The following is a 21,400-nucleotide window of genomic DNA, read 5'->3' as shown; positions in this document are numbered from 1 at the left end:
CACAGGGGGCGCTGTAATCGCATTCATGTCTACATTTTCTGGGAAATGGATGTCATTTGGAACAGTGCCTATAGTCATATTATTACCGTGTAAAGAGCCCTCTGTTGGTCATTTCTGGAATTAAGGTGGTATAAACGAAATGTGAAAAAAAATTTTCAGCACAAATTACGCTTTTCGAGAGGGCGCTGTAGTCGCGTACCATATCACATTTTTGGAGAAATGAGTCTCGAAAGTTCGTCTATAGTTACACTACCACCTGTAGGACGCCCTCTGTGGTCATTTCCGGAATTAAAGTGGTCTAAACGAAAAACTAAAAAACAGTTCAATTGTAGTACATTATCTTGTTCACAGGAGGAGCTGATAACCGCATTACACATCACTGCATTTTCTGAGAAATTAAAGTAATTTAAAGTTTGCCTATAGTCATGTTACTACCGAGTAGAGCGCCGCCTGTCGGTCATATCTGGAATTAAGGTGGCTTAAACGAAACAGGAAAAAATTGAGTTGTAGAGGTGTCTTTCATCATAGATTTTGGTGTTTATAGATGGCGCTGTAATCGCATTGCGTGTCACCACAATTTCTGAGAAATGAGTTGGTAGTTCGCCAATAGTGATACTAGTACAGATTAGGGCGCCCTCTGTCGGCCATTTCGGGAATTAAGGTGGTTTAAACGAAACAAGAAAAAATCGAATTATAGAGGTCGTCTTTCGTCGCAGATTATAGTGTTTATAGATGGCGCTGTGATCGCATTGCGTGTTAGCACATTTTCCGAGAAATGAGTCCTTTGGTAGTTCGCCTATAGTGCTACTAGGGCGCCATCTGTGGCCATTTATGGAATTAAAGCCACGCACGCAAAATAATGACAAAAAAAATCGAATTGTGTTGAGAAAATTACTGTCTCTGTTTGCAGCACAGCTCGGGGGCTGCCATATTTGAATCAAGAGTCATTATTTCGCTAATTCCTGCCCTGTGTCCCCCCTGCCAATTCCACCCCCCCTCGCTGCTATTTTCCGTATTACACCGCACATAATATCATCGCGGCGCAAAAAATGAAGGGTTTAGTCGGAGAAATAATTGCACTTTTCTGGAGACCCCATTAGCTGCAGTCCGCTACTGTGCCAAACGCGCTGATTAAATCAAGCTTCTTGTAGTACGCTCAACGGAGCCGGCCCCGGCCTCTGCGCACGAGACAATAAAAGACGCGAACGTGCTGTTAATTAGCATTCCTAGCACGGGCTTTCTTATCACCCGACAAGTTTTGGGGATGAGCAGAGAACGAACAACAGAAGGGGGAGGAAGGGGGAAGGGGACCGTACACGGGGGTTCGCAGACGCCCCCCACAAGAGATATGGGGGAAGTGGCTCCAATTCGCCCGCTGGACCTTCTCGAAGTTGTTTTTTATATGCAAATGAGGGGACGCCTGCCTCCGAGAACAGCGGTGTCCGAAGCCAGGTGAATTGCTCGGGGCGGACGCTGAGGTAACCATCGAGGCAAGATTTCTCGGCAGGGATGACACGACCCCTCCCAAACGCTTCGCCGCCCCTTTTTCTACCGTTATCCCGCAGGGTATGTTGTTTGTGCGTTCTTTCAGTTCACGACTCGCGAGGTATGTCCCTGACCTTTGACCTGGGTCCAATTTCCTCGAAATGTTTCCATCAACCCAACCACCCTCTCTCTCTCTGCTGTCTGTTTGGCTTCTTCTTACCTTCTTCTGGTGACACGGGATAGAAAGAAGAGGAAAATATTGCGGATTTTCTAGGAATCCCAAGTTAAGAATAATCTGCACTCACCCCAACCCCCACCCCATCCCACCCCCTGCGCGAAAACATTAACGAGTTTTGAACTTCCCAACGCAGTCAGCACCAACACAAAGCGGTAAATGGAAAAATGTTCCTCGAAGTTGCCTTTAACAGGGCCGGCACAAAGTCTACTGGTGTCCACATAATTCGTTCGTGATGGACACGCGTTTAAAATGACCCCTTTACAGATTTCATAATAAAATGGGGATGCAAATGAAGCTATTCTGACTCACAATAGCCACTTTTTTGAAAAGAGCAAAATTTCTCACACAGCACAAGCTTCACGCAAACAGAATCCTACACATCAGCAGACAAGTATACATTGTTGTCAGATTCCAAACGATTACATCTTTTAGGGAAGACTGTGTAGAACGCCGCCTTGATATCTCCAAAAATGTTTGTGGCAACGATGACAAGTTTGTAGCAAGAGAGTGAGAGAAGAAAGAAATAGAAGAAAAGTGAAAGAGAGAGAAAACGCTAGAAGACATGCATTCAAGCACCACACGCGCTACTTTAAATAAACAAATTTTATTCAATTATATTAAATGTGCAAGAGAGAAAGTGGAAGAAAACAATGTAAAACAGAGAGAAGGAAGAAGGGGGAGAGAAAGTAATAGAAAGAAAAAAAAGACGTGAAGACAAAGCAAAAGACAAGAATACCAAAGACGAATGTAAGAGAGAGAGAGAGAGAAGAATATAGCAGGAAAGAGACATAAAGAAAAAAAGTGTAATATAGAGGGACAGTGAATGATAGATAGAAAAGTCTAGAGAGAAAAAGGCAAAGAAACAGACAGAGAGGGACAAATAGAGAGAGAGAGAGAGAGGAGGAAATGTAGAGAAGAGATAAGAGATACAGTATTCTGCAAATTAATGGGACAAGGAACATACAGTAGTGTGCAAATTAATGGAAACAGGTACTTGTGATGTACAAAATGTTGGAATGTGCTGAAAGCTGTGGAAGTGCAGTTAGAGATGACGCAATCCTTTGAACAAAATCTAAGATTGACCCACAGAAAACAAGTTTTAGTCTTCGAAAAGAACTTGGAATTTATGTTCATGACCCCACAGTTTGTCGAAGCCCCTTAGATGGTGGAGGAAAGGCAAAGCGGCCCCCCACCAAACAGCTTGTAAGAGGGAACACGAAGTGAAAACGATTGGATTGGGCAAAGAAATATGCTGGATGGAAAACTGAAGAGAGGAAGAAGGTGCTAATCTTAGAAACACGTGTCATTCCCCCATTGAGCGACACAGGTGCTTGCCAGCAGGATCTCGCACCTTGCCGCTCTTCGAGAGTTTTTAAAACCTCCGTGATTGAAAACCGCGTCTTCATTGGCCCCCGGAAATTCAGCTGGCATTAATCCCACAGGAAAATTTGAGGCCAATCTGTAGAGGAAAATTGGGCAAAATTGGTGCACAACCGTTGATAGTTTTGTTCCAGTTCGGTTTCGTGGTCCACAAATGGCATGAATTCGTCCAAAACTGGTGGAGTGTTGCCAAACAGAGTGATCAACTTATTCCAGCCAAAGGAGGCCACATTGCTTGGCCACATTCCACTTTTAAAACATTTATTCGATGAACGCTTTTTTGAGACGATTAATTAATGGCTCGCTTCCATTAATTTGCACACCGCTGTAGGAAGAGAAAAAGAGGAGGCAAGATACAGATGGTGGGATGGAAAACGGGAAAAGAAAGAGCAAAACGTAAGGGAGAAGGACAGAAAAAAGAGAACGAAAGAGAGAGAAAGAGAAAAACTCAGAAAGACAAAATAAGACAGTGAAAAAGTGAGAGAGGAGGAAACGTAGAGAAGAGACAGAAAGAAAAAGAGAAACATTTCCTGTTTCTCTTTTTTAAAAAGATTGACAGAGAAAATCAGAAAAATAAAGAGAAAAACGAAAGAGAGACAGAATAAAATAGTGAGAGAAAGAGAGAGAGAGATAGACAAATAGAGAGAGAAAGAGAAAAATATTATAAAGAGAGAGACGGAAGGGAAGAAGAGAGAGAAACAGACAAATAGAGAGAACAGATAAAAAGAGAGAGAAAAGAAAAAAGATTGACAGAATAAAAAAAAAATAGAGAAAGAAAAAAAAAGATTGACAGAAAAGGAAGAAAAACAAGAAGAGAGAAAGAGGAAAGAAACAAGAGACAGAAAGACAGACAAACAGAGAGAGAGAGAGAGACGACAGCAAAAAGGAAAGAGAGAAAGAAGAAAAAAGATTGACCGAATAGGAAGAAAAGAAAAACAAAAGGGAAGACAGAGAGGGATAAAGAGGAAAGAAAAAAAGCGACACAGAGGGAAGAACAAGAAAACGAAAGAGAGAGAGAGAAAGTCACAGACAGAAAGAAGAAATAATGCATTGTGAGAGAAAGAGAGAGAGAGAGACAGAAGAGAAGAAGTGACTGAAAGAAAGAGAGAAACAGAAAAAAAGGCTGAGAGAAGGGGAAGAAAAACAGAAAAAGAAACGTAAGAGAGAGGAAGACAAAGTGAGAAACAGAATAGAATAAAGTGACAAAGGAAGAAAAAGAAGGAAAGAGAAAGAGAAAAGAGTCAGACAGACAGAGAGAAGATAGAAAGAAAGAGTGACAGAGACAGACAGATAAAGAAGCTTCAGGCAGTGACGCAGGCCGAGAGAGAGAGAGGAAAATGTAGACAAGAGACAGAAAGAAAGAGTGTCCAAGAGGAAAGATAGATAAAGAGTTAGGGAGAAAGGAAGAGAGAGACAGATAGAAGAAAAAAGAAAAAAATATATATAGAGAGAGAAAGAGAGGAGAAGGAGCAGGAGGATATGTAGTAAAGAGAGAGAGAAAGAAAGAAACAGAAACAGGAATAAAGATTGACAGAGAGGAAAGAAGAACAGAAAACCGTAGGAGAGAGAGAGAGAGAGAGATGAAAAGAAAACGAAGTGGGAAGGTTTCAAGAGATTAAAAGCTTCTTCTTCGACGAATCGTCCTTTTAGGGGAGGTGGCAGGGCACGCGCGGAAAAGCCCCGCGATACAGGTGTCTCTCGTAAAGGAATACCCCGGCGACCGACGATGTTTATCCGCACAATGGCCCAGATTGGCGGGGAGGGGGGGATTCGGGATTACGGATTTGAGCGGGATTGGGATCACAATGGCGTCAACGCTAATTCTCCCGCTCGGTTAGTCCGCCTCTGTCCGCTCTCAATGCCCCGCCAAAAGGAGACGAACGCTGCGAGCCTTTTAGTGCGTCCGAATTAAAGGCGATCGACGCCTTCGTTCTATTCACGGCGTTTGGTTACAAGTGCCGGCGGAGCCAACAAAACACTGGGGACTCGCTGCCCCCTTGTCGAGGGAACAATGGCCCACGAACAAGGGCCAGTTTTGTAGGACGAAAGCGGTTTTCGAAAGGTGTTTAAGAGAGGGGGAAGGAGACGCTGTCTCCTTAAGGAGACACGATGGCTTCGATTATTGCCAGAACACGATGGGTTCGGCATCCCGGTGGGATCACAATACAATGGGAAAAAAAAAAAAAAAAAATGGGCCACGATGCCATTGGTCACCTTTCACAGGGGCGCACTTTTGTGAGTGTGTACCTACATCGCCAGGTATTTACTACTTTCTTTCCCCAAACTGAGATCGACGAGTGACCACTGGAGAAACGCTGTACTCTCTCTCTCTCTCTCTCTCTCTCTGAGAAGAAAGATGGGAGAGGTTTGAAAAGAGAGAGAGAGAGAGAAGTACAAAAACATACACGGAATGGATAGAAAGAGCGAGGAGGAAAAGGAGAGAAATGGAGAGAGAGAAAAAGAAAACCTGACGAAATGCAGAAAGAAAGAAAGAGGAAACAAAGAAGAGAAAAACGAAAAGGAAAGAGAGAGAGACAGAATAGAGGCAGATAGACAGATAAATAGACAGACAGGGAGTGATAGAGAGAGAGAGAGAGAGAGAGAGAGATGGGCAGACAGAAACAGAAAGAGAGATAGACAGACATAGGCAGAAAAAGAGAAGGGAAAAATACATGGATAGAAAGAAAGAGAAAGGAATACAAGGAACAAAGAAAGAGAATCACAGGGAATAGAAGAGAACAGTGCATGGATAGACAGAAAGAGAGAGAGAAATAGAACAGGGACAGAAAATCAGACAAAGACAGAAACAGATATACAGAGAGAGAGAGAGAGAGAGATAAACAGATAGAAAGAGAAAGAGAGACAGACAGAGACACAGAGAAAGAGACTGCGCAAAATGTGAAAAATACATGGATAGACAGAAAGAGAAAGAAATACAGGAAAAATAGATAGAAAGAGAGACAGAATCACAGGGAATAGAAGAGAACAATGCACGGATAGACAGAAAGGCAGAGAGAAAAAAATATAGAAAGAGAGGGGAAGGTGAGAGAAATATAAAGAGAACGAGGGAGAGAGAGAGAGAAAGAAAGAAAGAAAACTGAGGAGCAAAAATAAATGGCGAAAGAGAGAAAAATAGAAAAATAAAAAGGGACAGACAAGAGAGGAGAAAGAGATGAGCAGAGAGACAGAAAGAAACAGGAAAAGGAAATACATGGTATGGATAAAAAGAGTGTGTGCAACAGAAAAGGGGACAGGAAAAACGGAGATAGAGAGAGAGAGAGAGAGAGAGAGAGAGAGAAAGAGAGAGAGAGAAGAATAAAAGAGAAACAAGCAAGAGAGGAGAAAGAAAAGAGGTGAGAGAAGGAGAAACACGGAATGGACAGAAAGAAAATGCGCAGCAGACAGAAAAAACGAAAACCAAAGAGAGAGAGAGAGAGAGAGAAAAGATTAAACGTAGAGGAAAGTGACAGAAATATGGGACGCAAGAAGATGATGGAGACAGAGAGTGATGAGTAGAGAAATCGGGCACAAGAAAAGAGAAATAAAAGAGGCAGACAGGAGAGGAGATACAGAAGAGGAGAAAGGGCGATGAAAAACAAAGGTAGAAATGAGACAGAAAGAGAGAAAGATAGAGAAAGAGAAGAAGAGAGAGAGACTGAGAAAATCAGAAGGAATTAAATGATTGTGGAGAAAGAGAACGAATAAATATGATGGCGCATTGAGAGACGTGTTCCAAAGACAGCAGGAAGGAGAGAAGGGGAAAGAGTTGGGTGGCAACCATAGAAAGGGAGGTAGAGATCAAACGACGGCTGAGCGGTGCAGCTTCTAAAAATGGTTGAGAGCTGCCGATGGGGCCCTGCCGATGGGGGCCCAGCCGATCTCAGAAGAGCTGCCGAGAAGAACGAGACCGGAAGACTGAAAGAAATATTCTGTTGTTGTTTTCCCGTTCACTCAACGAAGCAAAACATTAAAATTTAATGCGGGGGAGTGCAAGTTACCCGCCAATTATTCAGAAACGCAACATCCAGTTGTCGTCTGCAGCTTAAGCACCCCACCCGCGTTTCATTTGCGAGATCGCAAACATCGAAATAACGGTCGGTGCGCTGGAAAGGAGTACAAAACACCTTTCTCTCTTCGAACCGGGATGGAAAGAGAGAAGAACACGTCACGCAGTGTTCATCAAACGGAAAGAGAGAGAGAAGAGGGGACGAGGGTGAGGGGTGCGAAAAAAAGAGAAACTTACATAATACATTATGAGAGAGCAGCAGGCTCTAAATAAACCATCAGCCGCATCTCGAGGGAGGCGCAAGAAGTTAATCAGATAAGAAGAGTGCCATCCGATGCAGGCGCAGTAAAAAAAGTATTTTTTTCTTGACCGATATTTCTCTTTCCGCTGTCATTTTAAACTTGATTCATTTAGGGTCGTCAATGAAGATGAAAGTAGCCGGATCCTTGGGTCCCGCGAGCTACACAGCAACGCGTCTAATTGTTTTTATCGTGCCAACTGTCCTCGTGCGCTGCAAGTACGCCATGAAGAACGCTATTACTCCCTCTCTCTGTCTCTCTCTCTCTCTCTCTCTCTTTCCTTCCCTCCCCCGGTGTTGTTTTGAAGCACGCGCGAAAGAGACAAGTTCCTCTCCTGGTTCTCACTCTTGTATTCATTCCTAATCTGCTATGCAAATGGACGCTTGATTGGATTAAAGTGAAGAACGCATTTCTCATCAGAGAACTCCGGGGCCCCCGGTAAACACTCTCTTTATCACCAATTTACACTAACTCGAGCTACGGCAGCCTGCGTACAGCGCGAGCACACTTCCCTTGAATAACGGAAAAGTGATTACCACGACTTTCAAAGGCAGTATTTCTTTGATTTCGCTTTCTTCTCCCCTTTTGTCTCTCTCTCTCTCTCGCATCCCCCCCTCCCTCCCACACTTCTTTTTTCCACTCTTTCGGGCCCAGCTAGTGTTAGGCAAATTCTACAAATACCAAAACGGATACTCCTTCCAGCAGCAGACAACTTGTCGAATGTGTAATCAATGACGTTTACAAAGACACGCTTTCAACTTTATTTCTGCCCTTTTTTTTTCTTTCTCTCTCTCTTCTTTTTTGCCTCCTTTGCTCTCCTTCTTTCGCTCTGGTTTTAAGCAAGTTAGGGATCCCGGCATAAATTCTTTCCGACGTCATTTTTTATTTGTTTGTTTCTTGTTTTTTTTTTTTTTTTTCTTTTTTTTGTTTCTCTCTCTCTATCTTTTTCACGTTGGAAAAAGAAATCGATGAGAGCGTTGGCGATGTCTTAAAACAAAAATTTCTTAATCATTCGAAATCGGAAAAAATAAACCATTCGCAGAAATCACTAAAAAAATGCGCGGGAAATCGCGCCCAAATATCTTTTGGACGAAATTAATCCCGAAAAAAAAAAAAAAAAAAAAATTAAGAGTTCCCGTAGACCAGTTTATGACGTCACTTTCATTAGTTTCCATGGTTACACGGAATTTATGAGAACGTCTAATCAGTTTCTTTATTTGTCCTACCAAATTTAAAATATATGCGTATATTGGTAAGCGACAAATTCCCTTCACGTCCACGGATACACCAAATTTATGCAAAATTTGCTCACTTTCATCGGTTACTATGGTAACCAGGAAAAGCTTCCCCGGACAAGGAATTTATGCAAATTTTTTTTCGTACTCGCCGATTTTCATGCAAACATTAATCAGCGTCATCAGCTTGAAAGGAATTTATACGTAAAATTAATCGTTTCCATGGATACAAGGAATTTACCTAAAAGTTACTTTCATTGGTTTCCATGGTTACAGTAAATTTATGCAAACAGATCAGCTTCCATGGTTACAAGGAATTTATGTAAATAAATAGTCATTTTCACACGTTTCCATGGTTATAATGAATTCGTCCAAATGGATCAGTTACTATGGTTACAAGGAATTTATGCAAACGGATCAGCTGCTATGGTTACAATTAAATTATACATGCATTTAAATAAATTTCTATGTCAAATTTATGTAAATGAACGGTCACTTTCATTGGTTTCCATGGTTACAATGAATTTATGAAAACAGATCAGTTTCCACGGTTACGAGGAATTATTGTTAATTTAATTTAATTAGTTAATTTAATTTATGGGCAAGTAAATTCGTTTCCATGGGTACACGAAGTTTATGTAAATAAGTGGTCACTTTCTTTCACACGTTTCCATCGTTATAGCGAATTTATGCAAACAAATCAGTTGCCGTGGTTACAAAGGAATTTTTTGTGAAAAGGAGTGAAATGCATTTCCATGGATTTTATGCACATAATTGGTCACTTTCGCCGGTTACCATGGATACGTGAAATTTTTGTAAAGAAATTTCATCGGTTTCCATGGTTACAAGGAATTTATGCAAACAATTAAAACGGTTCCAATGGATTCACGATGTTATGCGCATAATTAGTCGGCTTCACCGGTTACTATGGTTACAGTGCATTTATGCAACGAGATCAGTTTCCATGGTTACAAGAAATTTATATTGTTCTTCGGATTTACATGGAGATCTGCAATTATGGAAACAATAGTTAAAAACTTCTTTTTTTTTTTTTTCTTCACACCCTCCTGGCACTTTTCCTTCCCGGGGGTGGTTTCTTTTGTGGAATAAACAGACAGTAATAATAATATTTATTTTATTTTAGTGATGTAAATAATGCAACCGTTCGTAATTTTTTCCACGTTTCGGCCCCAAAATAAGAAGTTACAAACCGAATTACAAACACTCGCAAATATGCTTTCGTAGATTCATTTCCGGTTTCCATGGTTACGAGGAATGTTTGCAAACATTACGCAATTATCTCTACTTTTCATCTAACTCACGAAGAGCGGTAAAACTGTCAAAATGAAGTCCGAAAACATGTGGCGCGTGCTGCCAAAAAGAAGCATCCCTTGAAAATTAGCGGTTCGATATTCGTCTGCCCGAATTAACACCAAAATCTATCAGCTTATCTTTCAGCGTTCCTTTCTAGAAACAATAATTTATGCACACTTCCATCCACACTTGTCAGGTTATAATCTATTGTAGATCATTTCACAAGACAAGGACTACTACGCATGACTAAAGTGTCCGGATGGGTCCACATTCATCATAAATGGACTTCCTTCTGACTGATACCGGCACGAATTTCCGCGGAAGTACTTCAATGTTTTACAAACAAGTCATCAATTAATTTAGAATCTAAGAAGCCAATTTACAATCGGGATAAATTTAACACGATGACCTATTAGCATAGTTGGTTTCCTAGGTAACGTACTAGCACTATTGTTAAATTCCTAGGTAATGTATCAGCATAGCTGGTTTCCTGGGTAACGTATTAGCACAGCTGGTTTCCTAGGTAACGTACCAGCACTATTGTTAAATTCCTATCAGCATAGCTAATTTCCTAGGTAACGTATTAGCATAGTTGGCTTCCTAGGTAACGTACTAGCACTATTGTCATTTTCCTAGGTAACATATCAGCATAGTTGGCTTCCTAGGTAACGTATTAGCATAGTTGGTTTCCAAGGTAACGTACTAGCACTATTGTCAATTTCCTAGGTAACGTATTAGCATTAGTTGGCTTCCTAGGTAACGTATTAGCATAGTTCGCTTCCTAGGTAACTTACTAGCACTATTGTCAATTTCCTAGGTAACTTACTAGCACTATTGTCAATTTCCTAGGTAACATATCAGCATAGTTGGTTTCCTAGGTAACGTATTAGCACTATTGTTAAATTCCTAAGTAACGTATCAGCTGGTTTCCTAGGTAACGTATTAGCATAGTTGGTTTCCTAGGTAACGTGCTAGCACTATTGTCAAATTCCTAGGTAACATATCAACATAGTTGGTTTCCTAGGTAACGTATTAGCATAGTTGGTTTCCTAGGTAACGTACAAGCAGTATTGTCAATTTCCTAGGTAACGTACTAGCAGTATTGTCAATTTCCTAGGTAACATATCAACATAGTTGGTTTCCTAGGTAACGTACTAACACTATTGTGAATTTCCTAGCTAACATATCAGCATAGTTGGTTTCCTAGGTAACGTACCAGCACTATTATGAATATCTTAGGTAACGTATTAGCACAGTTGGTTTCCTAGGTAACGTACTAACACTATTGTGAATTTCCTAGGTAACGTACTAACACTGTTGCAAATTTCCTTGGCAACCACTTAACATCATTGTCCGTTTCTTAGGTAACCTGGTGAGCAAAAAAAAAAGAAAAAAAACAGAAATGTGAAAAAAATAAACATACCTGCTTCGCTATTGTTGTCCGTACTCATCTGCGAACTGGGCTGGTGAGATATTGGTCCGGGGGTTCCTGTAGAGCCCGTAGGTGATCGTGCGTCCTCTCCTCCAGTACTGTAAGAATTTAGAGACTGCGAAGGCGGCCGCTATAAAAAAAAAAAGACAGAAAACGGGAATGTATCAGTTTCCTCCCGTTTGAGTGAACAACGGATAACACAAATGAATGCTGACCATTAAACCTAAGGCATTATCGTAAATCCCACGACCCCAAAGACTTTTTTTAACTACACCTCTACATCACCCCCTGTTAATTACGCCGGAATCCCTCCCAATAGTAAAATGTGAGTCACAGCGCCATCTGGAAGCCGCCAATTAGTTGAAGGGTGCCTAATAAACTGTTAAGTGTGTGTAACCGCAGGTGGCGCGCACACACACGAACCTCGTGTACCCTCACCACCTATTGTCGTGTCGTACGATACTTACTTTGTCCACGGCATCATCCCTAAACTCTCCGACACTCTCCTTAAGGGGCCAAAGACTATAAAAAGATACTCGACTGCTATAAGAGTAGAGAAGAAATGCTGTAAAATATTCGCCAAGGACATAAATCAAACGGAGTGTCCACTTTATGGCTCCTATCTGGTGGATACTGCTTCCGTGCCAAGGCTAGAGGATGTTGGAAGGCGCGTGCTCTCTCATAACACGGCTCACTGCTGGTTGGGGAAGAAAGAAAGCGGAATTTTCCCTTTCTTTCTTTCTTTCTTCCAGTCCTCACTCACTTCCGTGATTTTTAGACTTTCTCATATTCTATCTCTTTCTTGGCCACATCCGTACAGATTGCTTTGGCTCGATGTGTTTCAATATCTGTCACTTTTATTGTACTTGACGAAGGAATTGGTGTTTTACTCCGAAACGTTTTCACTCCCATCAGCTCCATCTGTTAAAAGCATGCTATATATTTTTTTTCTTCGGTTTATCTTCTGACACAAAAGAGGTTTTCAAAGTCCGAGCGTAATTTTCTCTTCCAGTATCCGCTGCATTCGACTGCAACGTTGACATGTCTATGCCCTGCACTGTCACTTATAGGTCCTTGTCAGGGACTTCCTAATCTAAAATCTCTTCAAAATTTGTTTAAACCACCCCATTGTCAACAGTGTAGACAGTTGGTATAATCACCGTCCTCCCAACATCGGGTGGAAAAGACCTGAATTCGAAATCCCATCAATGACGCGAAGTATCTTTATGGATTTTTATATTATGCAAAGCACAACACGGCCGAAGCTCCTGATGCACCTAAAAACCCAACAACAACCAACCAATTGAGATAGATCAAACTCGGAGAAAATAAATGGTGGAGGGGGGACCATTGAAGTTGGATAAGGCTCCAGCAGTAGGTTGGTATACATCCTGTTAAATTAAACAAAGGAGATCCTCCTGGACTGGAGAATGGCGTCCTTGATAGATCACAGCATGGATTTGTAAATTTGGGTAAAACTGCGATTAATGAGAAGATCCCTCATTGGATCAAGGGCAGACTGGAGAGTGGTCATAAATGGACATACTTTAGGGTGGACCAGCGTAGCTCAGGAATCAACGTTGGGGCCACTTCTATTTCTTACCTTCCTTAATGCATTGATGAGGGAGTTCAGGGGAGTTGTCAAAGAATGTAAAATGGGAAAGGTGGTCAATGACCAGAATCAGACCATGTGGCCCAAACTGTCTTAAATCGATTACACAGATTGTCTGATCAATTGACAAGTTTAATTCTTCCAAATGGGAGGTTATGTAAACTAGAAAGGTACATAGTATGATATATAAAGAACAGCCCAAAAGGCCATTCCTCTTGCAGAAGTGTAAACAAAAATCCGTGTCAATATTAACAAATTTGAAAATCTAATTCTGGAAAGTAGCCGCATTTCTGTACGCTGAATCTTACAGAAAAGAAGTGAGCCCTTGATCATTTATTTTTACTTAAATTACTGCGCGTGACCACGTTGCCCATCTTTTTTCTAGTGGATACGTATACGTTGACCGGCCCTATTTTTATCGGCAAGAACAAGAAGGTGGTAAAAAAACTGAGCAGCTACTCGGATTAATTGGTACAGAGAACATTTTCCAAAAAAAAAAAATAAATAAAAAATGTGTTTGTCTCATCCTTGTCCCCTCTTGTATTCTAACAGATGCTGGAGATCTCTTGTTCCTTCGGAGATGCAGCCATCTCAATTCTTACAAATGTATCATGTTTAGTGGGATTGAAGGAGGCAAGTTAGGTCTCCGGGGGATTCATTAGGGGGAGCAGATGGCCGACAAAGAGAGGGAAGTCCGTTGGTTACAAACTCTACCTACTCCCTAGTGTTATTATAGTAATGAAAAAAGATAGCCGGATTTGGTTTCAGAGCGACTTTCCCAAATGAACTCTGACATCGTTGTCTACTGGCAGCGAAAGTCGATGGAAAGAAAGGCGACACAACAGGAGACCGCGTCTAACATTAAAATTAAACCCCCCTGCGCGAAAAAAACAGAGCGGGCGGTAAATGGCCAGAGAGTAGATCTTTGTGTACAGTACGTATCAAAGAAAATATCACCTGATGAACGAATTAAGGAAAAACGCAGATGGAGAATGAAAACAGGGGAAAGGAGAAAGGGGGGGCATGTACAGTGGAGTGGGAAAGAAAAAGATAAGAATGAGTTGTAGTAGCGCAGATAAGGACACAAACAGCATCCCCTCCCAGTGTTCGTGGAAGGTTTGAGGAGCTCAGCAAATAGCCACGATGGAAGTGGCATTGCATTCTCCGTTCTCGCTTAGGCGTCCGTAAAACGGACAATTTGCCTCCCCATTTCCGTAATAACTATTGTGTAAGGAGTTGAGGCCTCGGTCCTATCATCACTTAGAGTAAGTGGTATCACACCTCCTGTTTCCGCTGCCTCACTGGCTGCTGGAGCTGTGATACGGCTCGCCTCTTCTCTCTTAAAAAATCTCTCACCGTACTGCGAGTATTCGTTAACTAAGAGGGGTGGAGACGCTGGTGGGGAGGGAGGGAGGGAGCACGGAATTTTCATTTCTTACTTTCGGTTGATGGAATTGTGGGTTTTTCCAGTGAGGAAACAGCGAATGGGTTCATTTTTAAACGGGGTTTTTATGTCCAATGTTTGTTATCGTGTTCGGATAGAATGATACGAAAATGGACAGAAGGATTTATATTTTAGAATGTATTTCTTAAAACGCGATTGTCGCTTTAAAAAGAACTTGCTATTCTGTGGTCAATTTACCTCGTTCGTTGGATGAAAAACTAGAGGAGAAAACCGCGCAACACCTGCCTGAGACCGACTAACTCGGCCACATTTTGCAATAAGGCCCATAAAAATTCATACGTGATGATGTAGCTCGTGCAGCTTGCGATGAACCGGGACGAAATTTGGCAAAAGAAAATCTGGACCAACCGTACCCCCAAAAAGTTGCACATAGGGATCGAGAATCTGTTCTCAGTACCTCTGCCCAGGTACAGTACCTTTATCAAAAACATGAATAAGGGTTCTCCGGTTCATCGTTATTCCACCCCACAAGAGAACACCGCCTCCACCTTAAGTGTCCCTTTCTCTGAAGTTGGAGGGATGGTACAACCCTCCAACTTCCTCAGAGTGTCCAGATGACGTCTACAATACGATTGTAGGCCAAAACGGGAGTCATCAAAGAAGAGAACTGTACCCCATTTTCCAGGGATCCAAGTCACATGTTCGTGGCACCAGTTTCAACGAGGTGGTAAAGAGACAAGAGACAAGAACAACCAGATAAACAGAATGAGAAAAAGTTTCTGTTGTCTGCTTTTGCGCAGAAGTGCCTAAAACCCGAGCATGCGCAGTGAGTATAAATCGCGTGCATTATTCAGTCGGTTTGTTTGCTAGACGAATACTCAAGTTCCTGAGAAGCAAAACTGCGCAACTGTCGCTCAAGACCGATCAACTCGATCACATTGTGAGAACCCCCATAAAAATTCCTTCCGTCTCGATAAGGTTCGAATCCCGGCCTTTTTGGAATAAAATTGCTAAGAATAAAATTCGCTGAGTTGTAAATTAATCCCAGCCGATTGTTGCTGCAGAAATGGACATTTTTTAGTCTATTTAAATGACAAACGCTGTTGCTGTGACAACCATTGTTACTATTGAAACGAACGCGTCTTTTGACTCCTCTGATGTGGTTACATCAAAGCACAGATTGTTTACATCAAACAGGATAGAAGTCTATTGTTAAGAGCAAACGACATTCGTTGTTTCTATGGAAATGGACTTTGTTCTGTTGTTACTGAAACGGACATTTTCTATTTGATCGTTTGGCGCTGCTGCATATTTTCTAGAATTTTTCTTATCGGATTCAACCGAGTTTAATAAGCAAAAATAAAATGGTGAGATCCGCTCTATCGATGTTGGACTCGCTGGGGGACAGACGGGAATCATCTCTTTTGGTATTCCAATTCGGGAAATCTTCCATCGCCATTAATTTAGAAGGCAGGGGTCGCTGCTGTGCACGAAGCCCGTCCTAGATTTCGTTGGAATGAGAGTGTGTGTGACACGGCGATGACATGCCAAGAAACAAGTTTCCTGTTTCGCCCGGGCCGGCCCTATCGATCAGCCGAAATACAATAAAGTTTTCATTAAAAACTAGTTGCAGAGATATAATGGTCAAGTGAGAGTAATGCAAATTGATTGGCGAGCGCAGGACCCGGTGAAAACCCGTTATTATGCGCATCAGCAGACTGGAAGAAGGATGTATTAATGAGCTATAAAATATTGCGGAGGAGTTGTTTCGAAGTTCGCTCGTTAATCTATTTCAAGGAGTGCCGGTCCACCAACTCCTGCGGCAAATTGTCGTGGGGGCGCTCGCTGATAAATTACAATAATAACGGAAAACCGAGAACGAAAGAAGATTTCTCATCCTTCTGCCTCTCATCCACTCTCTCTCTCTCTCTCTCTCTACTTTGTCCTTACTTCGCACCCCCCCCGCCCGGCCCCCATCCGACTGCCAAGCGCGAGCTCGTGTATAAGTGTTTCTGGTGAGTTTGCAGCTATAGATTTCCTTTGGGTAAGTCGTGTGTTTTGATTTGGTGTAAGCGAGAATGTTCGCCCTGGCAAAAGCGAGAGAGAGAGAGAGAGATGCACGCGCTGCTGAGACCGGTTACCGCTTTGTGCTCTCTCAAAATTGGGATTCGTCTTTAATTTTTCTATATTTGATTTCCACTTTCTTCTACTTTTCGTTTCACTTCCACTTTTTCGATTTGTTTTCTTCTATTTTTCGGTTTTCTCTATTTGTTTTTCTTATTTTCGACTGTCCTTTTATTCCCTTTTTTCCTATATTTCGTTTCTCTTATTCTATTTTTGGCACTTTTGATTCTTTTCTTTTAAGCATCCACATTTTTTTCTTATTTTATTTCTATTATTTTCTTCTTTTTTTTATAATTTTATCTCCTAATTCGATATTTCTGTTTATTTTCTCACTCTATTTTCCTTTTCTCTTTTCTCTCTATTTGCCTCTTTCTTTTTCTCTCTATTTTTCATAATTTTCCCTTTTTTAAATAATGTTTTTCCTTTTTAAGCTTATTTCTATACTTCTATCCCTTTCCAGTAGCTGCCCTTTTTATGTTTTTCTGTTTCTTTCCTGTTTTTATTTCTATTTTTTCTTTTTTAAATGTCTCTACTTCCTATGAACTGTTTTCTTTTTAAAATATTTCTATTCTTCCCATTTTTTTCATTTTCTATTTTCCCTTTCAGCAACTTTTATTTCTATTATTACTTCTTTTTTTATTTTATTTTATAATTTTATTTCTATTCTGTTACTTTTCCATTTCCCCCTTTTCTAAATTGTTTTGTTATTCTTTTTCTCTTGTTTCCTCATTTCCTTTTTATTCCTTCCAGTATCCTTCTTTCTTATTTTATATTAGTTCTCGTCCAAAATTCCCCTTTTTCTATTTTCATTTTCCCTTTTAGCCTTCTGTTGTTTTCTTTACCTGGAAGCAGTATTATATCTATTATTTTTCCATTTTCAATTCAAATTTCTAAAAAAAATTTTTGCATTGTCTTCAACGTTCCTTTTTCAATTTTTTCCATTCTGTTTTTTTTAATTATTTCCCCATTTTTCTCTTTTTCCCCCTAATTATTTTCCCATCTTTTCTCTTTTTCTAATTATTTTCCCATTTTTTTATCTCTTTCTAATTATTTTTCTATTTTATGCTTTTCCAATTATTTTCCAATTTTTTTTCTTTTTTGCTCTTGTTCTAAATCTCCCATTCCCCTTTTTTTATAATTTTAAGTTATCCATTTCTATTTTATTTTTTTATATTCGTTTTTCTCTTTTCCTATTCTATTTTTATTTCTTATGTCCTTTTTATTTCTGTTTTATCTATCTTTTTTTCTATATTTATTATTTTTATTTTTTTTATTCTTTTAATTTATATTTATTTATTTTTTTATCATTTTATTTTTCCTGTTTTTATTCATTTCCTATTTTCAGTTTTATTTTTTCTCTTCTTTTTATTTCTATCTTTTTTCTACTTTTTTTCCCATTTTTAAATCTTTATTTTCCAATTCTTTTTCTATCCTTTTTCTCTTTCTGTTTTTATTATTTTTAAATTCTTTTTCAGTTTTCAGTTTTTTTGCTTCCTTTTCTTTTTATTTTTTCTATTTTTATTTTGCTTATTTTTCTATTCTTGTCCTATTCTATTTCTATTTTTTCTCTTCTTTCTTTTCTATCCTTTTCTAATTCTATTTTTTATTTTTATTTCTAATTTTTCTATTTTTACTTTTCTCTTCTTTTTATTTCTGTTCTTTCTATCCTTTTTTCTGGTTTTTTTTTTCATATTTTTAATTTTTATTTTCCAATTCTTTGTCTATCCTTTTCCAGTTTTATTTTCTATTATTTCTGCATTATTATTTTTTCTCTCCTTTTCTGTTTCTATTTATTTTTCTGTTTTTCCCATTCTTTTTATTTTTCTTCTATTTTCCGGGTATTCCCCGATCTCTACCGAAGCATTTATACATTGCGTGACTTGCCAAACTTCGAACTTTCTGTCCACACGGGGTTCAGAAAACTCGCGTGATGATCCAAACCGAGAACAACAATTGTGAAGAACAGAAGAGACGCGTTGGCAGCGTCAACAACTATTTCTTTTTGTTTTTCTTACAAAAAAAAAAAAAAAAAACTGCACAGCAGCTGATGCTTAAGAAGCCAAGAACGCTGAAAGACAAGCGCAGATCGTTTGGTGTAACACAAGTTCATCCGAGGTTGACAACAATGAGAAAGAAAAGGCGCACACTCAGGGCCCCTAATGGACACACCGATACAACGCAACACCCATTCATCGCGCGCCAACGGCCTATCCGTCGAAAACACCCTCCGAACATACCGTCAAATCACGACAGAACCGAGTAACGGATTCGCAGCAGACACGCCATCCGTTTGGGCCTAATTGCGGCCAAAACCGGCCATTAATACGGGCCACATCCTCCAAGATTCGCAACAACGCAGTCATCAGCCAAAGAAGCCTTTGTGGCCCGCTTGGGTTCTAAAAACATTCGACAGGTGGCGCTTAAGCGACTAAGCCCCACCCTCTTATAAGTGGATAGCCACTGTTTCCTTTTTTGAGGGCCGGAATGACAATCAAAATGCTTTACATATCTGGAGAAACACGTGTACAGTAAGTGGTCCCATTAATCTCTGTTTTACCTCTCTCTTAGTCCCCCCCCTCCCTCGCCGAACCCCCCATTACTCCCTCAAAACCTTGCGCCGTATTTGACGTCGGACAAAAGAAAAAATTGTCTCTCGTTGCGGTAATAGGGGTGGGGTGGGGGTGGAGGGGATGGATGCTGGTTTATGTCGATTTTCTGGAGTTTGCCGGGCCAAAAAATCGATAAGAGCAGAGAGGTTTATTAGATTTTCGTATTTGGCAGAAAGAAAGTTTGGCCTCTGAATACAACGATTGACATGCGTTTGGCTCATGCACAATTCAATTTCAGTGGCAGCCATTTGCCTCCATCAAGGGCCGTAGAACGCCTGCCAAGTTACATCAGGTTGAGGATCAAAGACAGGCGACCACCCTGACGGCAGGCTTCACTCCAGGCCCCTCTACTTGCTCGTTCACCCATCCATCTACCCGTCGAGCAAACCAAGCGATGCGGGTTTAGGATGTAATGGACGCTGCGTCTGTTGCGTTGATTAAAAACTAAGCAAACATCCTTCAACCAACCTTCTCGGAGAACTCGTCTAATTTCTGAAATACTTGGAGTGGCTGTGCAAACGCAACATGTCAAGGTGCATTTCTCTGAGCTTAATAAAAAGTGACAACCACTGCTTACGTCCCTCCCTTAACCCCCTATTGGCGTTGGACTTGTTTAGGGAAACACAATCTCGATAGCGGGTCTCCTCCGAAGTAAACAACTTGCCAGTCTCCGAGGATGAAAAATAGGAAAAAAGAAACATCTACTGCGCATGCGTCTCTTTTCAAAGACGCATTTTCTCCTCTCCCTCTATCTTCTGTTCTTTCGAAGCCATTTTCTGTTTATTTGATCACTCCAAAGCTTTTATCTTCGTGTTCTCGAAAGATTGGACAGACTGGTGCGTGTTGATCAATTAGACCAACTGAGAAGATGCGTCGATTAAGGAGCAGGACTGTTGACTTTCCTTAAGATTTATAAATTCCCCGCAACAGCATCTTTAGAGATGGAAGCACACTAGCGCCACCTGTCTTGAAAATCTCAATACTGTCCAAGAATATTAAAAATTGGACCGCGGGAATTGCAAATTAGGAGTTGGTTACCAAAATGGTGATGAATATTTACCGATGCAGTTCTTTCTCAATTGGAACCTCCCCCCCTCCACTCCCTGGTATACAAACGCTTATCCACAATCCACACGCGTTTCAAAGCTATGAAAAAATCTTTTGGAGCAATGTCGCAATCAGCAAACACATTCTCCATTTCCAGTCGCCAATGATAAGGATTTGTTGTGGGTTGCGTTGTCTAGGCAACTGAAGGCTTAAACACAAATCCTGTTAGGTGGTGAACAATCACTATTTTGAATTTTTATGAGAGCTCTGAGTCATATCCATGTTTTGCCAGGGTATTTGTTCGTGCAGTCTGTCATCATGCAGACCCGATAAAAATAACCAGATAGATATAAACAATCCAGACCATTCTACTTGATCAGCGCTACACAGTGGCGTTTATAGTTCCCACGTGCAGACGGAATATTTGCTATCGTTAAGGACCTCGGCAGTCGACAACCCCAAAGTCATTAATAGATAATTTAGTCTTTAGAGTAAACTGAGTTAAAATTCCGCTAGATGTCGCCCCAGTGTTCATTCCTATTTGGAAGGCAGTGAGTGCTTCTGAGGTTTCTAATCGGAATAAGATCGAAGATATCTGGACAGAGAAGCGACTGTGTTTAAACATGCGGACAGACAGACGGATCCCTTCGCATAGATCTAACACGAGTTCTCTTTATGGATGGATCCACATTGAGAACTTAATTCTCAACTGGAGAGAACGTAGAACACGAATCCATTCTTTTAACATCCGATGCTTCGAATTTGAATCCGACTGAGCATGTCTAGGATGCTCTAGGAAGGCCAATTATGACATATTATTCAGGGAGCTAAATACGATGAGTGTGGCTGATGGGAACCGCAACGATGGAGTACTTCGCAAGAAATTCTTAAACAATACACCTGCTCTCTCAAGAAAGTCTTGAAAGAGCGAGTCCATTGTCATGATGCAGTCGATAAAAAGCAATTAAAAAAAATAATAACCGTCTTTTGAACAAGTTAAAGCCGACCGGAAGTGAATATCCAGCTTCGGTCCAAAGCGCCGCCAACCGGCAAAAGAGGAATTTATCCGATTTTAATATCGGGTTCCGCTCGATAAAATAAAAAAAAGGGCCGGCTATCACATCAAGAGTGCACATTAGCTTAAAAAACCCACTTTCGCCATGAAATATTTGATTACAGCTAATTTAATTTCGGATTTGCTTATTCTGTTTCGA

The 21,400-nt window shown here is 40.7% G+C and overlaps 1 protein-coding gene across 3 annotated transcripts in view; it reads right to left on the bottom strand.

The window, feature by feature from the left end:
- Positions 1-21,400, bottom strand: part of LOC150085037 (homeobox protein Meis1-like) — a 247,349-nt gene that overhangs the window by 166,005 nt on the left and 59,944 nt on the right. For all 3 annotated transcript variants that reach the window (XM_090376745.1, XM_090376747.1, XM_090376746.1), the window contains exon 6: positions 11,381-11,519. In XM_090376745.1, the coding sequence (XP_090232871.1) occupies positions 11,381-11,519 (139 nt within the window). The remainder of the gene's footprint in view (positions 1-11,380; positions 11,520-21,400) is intronic.

Source organism: Mastigoproctus giganteus, chromosome 6 (assembly GCF_048544385.1).
Source record: "Mastigoproctus giganteus isolate SK-2022 chromosome 6, ASM4854438v1, whole genome shotgun sequence".
NCBI classification, from domain to species: Eukaryota; Metazoa; Arthropoda; class Arachnida; order Uropygi; family Thelyphonidae; genus Mastigoproctus; species Mastigoproctus giganteus.
The sequence above is the reverse complement of the archived record's forward strand: the minus strand, read 5'-3'. Positions and strand labels throughout refer to the sequence as shown.